At 26.2% G+C, this 2,995-nt stretch overlaps 1 protein-coding gene across 1 annotated transcript; it reads right to left on the reverse strand.

The window, feature by feature from the left end:
• Positions 1-1,135: 1,135 nt before the first annotated feature.
• Positions 1,136-1,852, reverse strand: LOC105625401 (small VCP/p97-interacting protein; the record flags this gene model as incomplete). Its single annotated transcript, XM_012206734.1, has 3 exons — positions 1,787-1,852; positions 1,224-1,391; positions 1,136-1,141 (listed from the first exon to the last, which is right to left on the reverse strand). Coding segments are annotated over exons 1-3 (240 nt in total), but the record flags the coding sequence as incomplete, so codon positions are not given.
• Positions 1,853-2,995: the final 1,143 nt, after the last annotated feature.

Below are 2,995 nucleotides of genomic sequence, written 5' to 3' on the forward strand. Positions count from 1 at the left end.
AATAATAAATAAATATATATATATATATATATATATATATATATATGTATGTGTACTATGTTAAGTCCTAATTTATATATATTGTAGATTTTTTTAATATTTGAAAAATTTAATACAAGAGTACATTGAAATACCAATGAAAAATATATATTAAAATATCATTTCGTTCATTTGTAATTTCTGATATATTACATTTGTACATTTACATGTATTACTATTTCATATAATACTAGATATATTATAATATAAAATGTAATAATATAATATTAATAAGTGTATATTTTGTATTACTCAAATACATTATATATACATTATACATATAATATATAGAGATATAAATATATTATCAGAGTTTAATTTAAATTACTTTTATATCACATAATTATTGAATATTACAGATATTAAATTTATATTTTAATAAATACAAACTTGCATATGTAAGAGATTATATATACGACAAACGATGCACTTTTAGTCTTATTTCTCGATATACATTTTTTAAGTGTAGGCACTATGTAGATCGTAAATTTGAAATTTGCAATCACAAAATTGATATTTAAATTAAAGAAATATTAACAATATGCATAACGAGGTTCTTAACTATTTTCATATTCATCATTTAAAATTTATTTTTAATGATAACTCTCATATTTGTGATTCTATTTTAAAAGTAATACATTTATATGTATAATATATGAAAATATATACATATAAATGTATTACATTTAAAATAAAACCTTTTAGTAGATTAAAGCAAAAACAAAATTTTAACGTTTATAGCAGTGTCGTATTTTAGAGCATGCATAATTATATATATATATTACATATATAAACTTTCATATAAAATATAAAAAATATACATCAGCTGAGAACGAACTTTATATCAATTGTTCGATTTCAGCTGATGTATTTTATTAAATTAAAAGACTCAAAGCTTATTCCCATAATTCTATATAAGTTATATAAAATAAGATTGCACTTGTGTGACTATAACAGTATCGTTGGTGATATTAGGTCTGCCTCATTTTGGTCAGCCAAGTGTTCTATAGAATACTTAATACTTTTCGAATAAGAAAATGTATAGTTCATTCTCTCGTTGAACCATGTTGAAGCATGTTTTCTCCTTTCAGTTTACCTGCCACTAAAACAGATACATCAAGCTATATGAAATCTTATTCAAGTATATATTTAAACAGTGAAATTACAATTAATTATATTCTTACTCGTAGCGCAGGTTGTGTGCTACTAGTAGAAGCTTCCTGTTCTCGCTTCTCGAGTTCCATCGCTCGTCGTTGCTGTCTCTTGACAGATTCTATATCCTTTATGCCCCGTTGCTGTTGCTCGGCTATCCTTTTTTCAGCTGCTTCTGCCTGTTTTCTACGTATAGTTTCCTGAGGAGAAAAGGCATAGGTTTATTCTCTTTAAATGAAATTCTTTTTACACAATTCATTCTTTACTATTTTTTTTCTTCAACGTGGAAAGAAAAAAAGAGGAAAGATGAATCGTGCAAGCTAAAAAGGACATTTGGACTCACGTCCAAAATATTGCAGAGCAGTTTTATAACGCAACGGAAAAACGAGAAAAATAACGGAGAAATAATAATAATTTCCGAAAGAAATAATAATTTCCGAAAGAAATAATTTTGAACGACCAAAACTTGTTATGGAAAGAAACAAAAACGAAGACAAGGAGAATGTTTTGTGATGATTTAATGATTTCGTTTATCACGCAGGTGATGGATTAACAATATTTATGTGCGCGTTTATAACCTATACGGAAGACACACCCGATCAGGAGTGAGATCCTCATATGACGACGATCCGTTGTAACAGGTCGCGCAACAATTACCCATGCTGAATCGTTACCCGTGCAAAATGTACGCAATCGACGCGAGAAACACCGTCAAATTGGATCAACAACGACTGCAACGAGCGGCGTGCATATGACAGAACACAGATCCGAGCAACGGCTGTCGTCAACAATGCCGATGGCTGTTCGGTTATATGTACTTGCAGTATCGTCACTCGAGTTTTCTGGCACCCGCGAAGAAGTGAACTCTATGCGATATGTATTACTATTTGATAAAAATCATTTGTTATGATCTGTAGCAAGAAAATAATCTTTCTTAATATGAAATGAAAATAAATTAAACTGAATAAATGAAGTGGAAAAACTTTTACGTAAAAATGAAATATGTATTTATTATATGTGGCTTTAAATTTGCAATAAATTGTAACAAGAAAAGTGTCTTATGTTTCTTAATACAAAATAAAAATAAATTAAAATAAAAAAAGGGAGAAAGAAAAAATTTTGTATAAAAATTTGTTTCTTATTTATTAGGAAATAGAGTTTTCTATTTATTTCATTGTTCTTTAAATTTGCGTTAATCTGAAAGTTATACGTCTTATATGTTGTATTTTTTAATACAAAATATTAAATATTAAATACAATAAAAACTTTTGTGTAAAATTAAAAATTACTTCTTATTTATATTACTTAAGTTTTTAAATTCATAATAATTGGCGACAAGAAAAAAGATCGTGCGCCTTTAAAAAAGAAAAAAAACACAAAAAACAAAAATGAAATGCAAAATAAATAAAATAAAAACGTCTTACGGAAAAGTAAAATTTGTTTCTTATTTGTTGTATATTATTTTAAAAAATAATATTTTAATTACAATGATTTTAATGGCTCAAGTTTAATGGCTCCGAATCATCCGATAATCGATCATATCATCAATGTTTTCTAATCAATCCTGATATAAAAATTTATCCACATTCGTAGCTACACAGTTTCGCGATAATAATTCGAACAATTACTGTGATGAGTTTTATCAAATCTTATCAAATAACTTTTTTAACTGTTTATCAGAAGCGACAAGTAATTCCATTGTATTTACGCAATATATATATTGCGTAAATACAATGGAACTATTTGTCGTTATATATATTGCAATATTTATATATATATATATATATATATATATATATATATA

This window comes from Atta cephalotes, assembly GCF_000143395.1.
Source record: "Atta cephalotes unplaced genomic scaffold scaffold01357, whole genome shotgun sequence".
NCBI classification, from domain to species: Eukaryota; Metazoa; Arthropoda; class Insecta; order Hymenoptera; family Formicidae; genus Atta; species Atta cephalotes.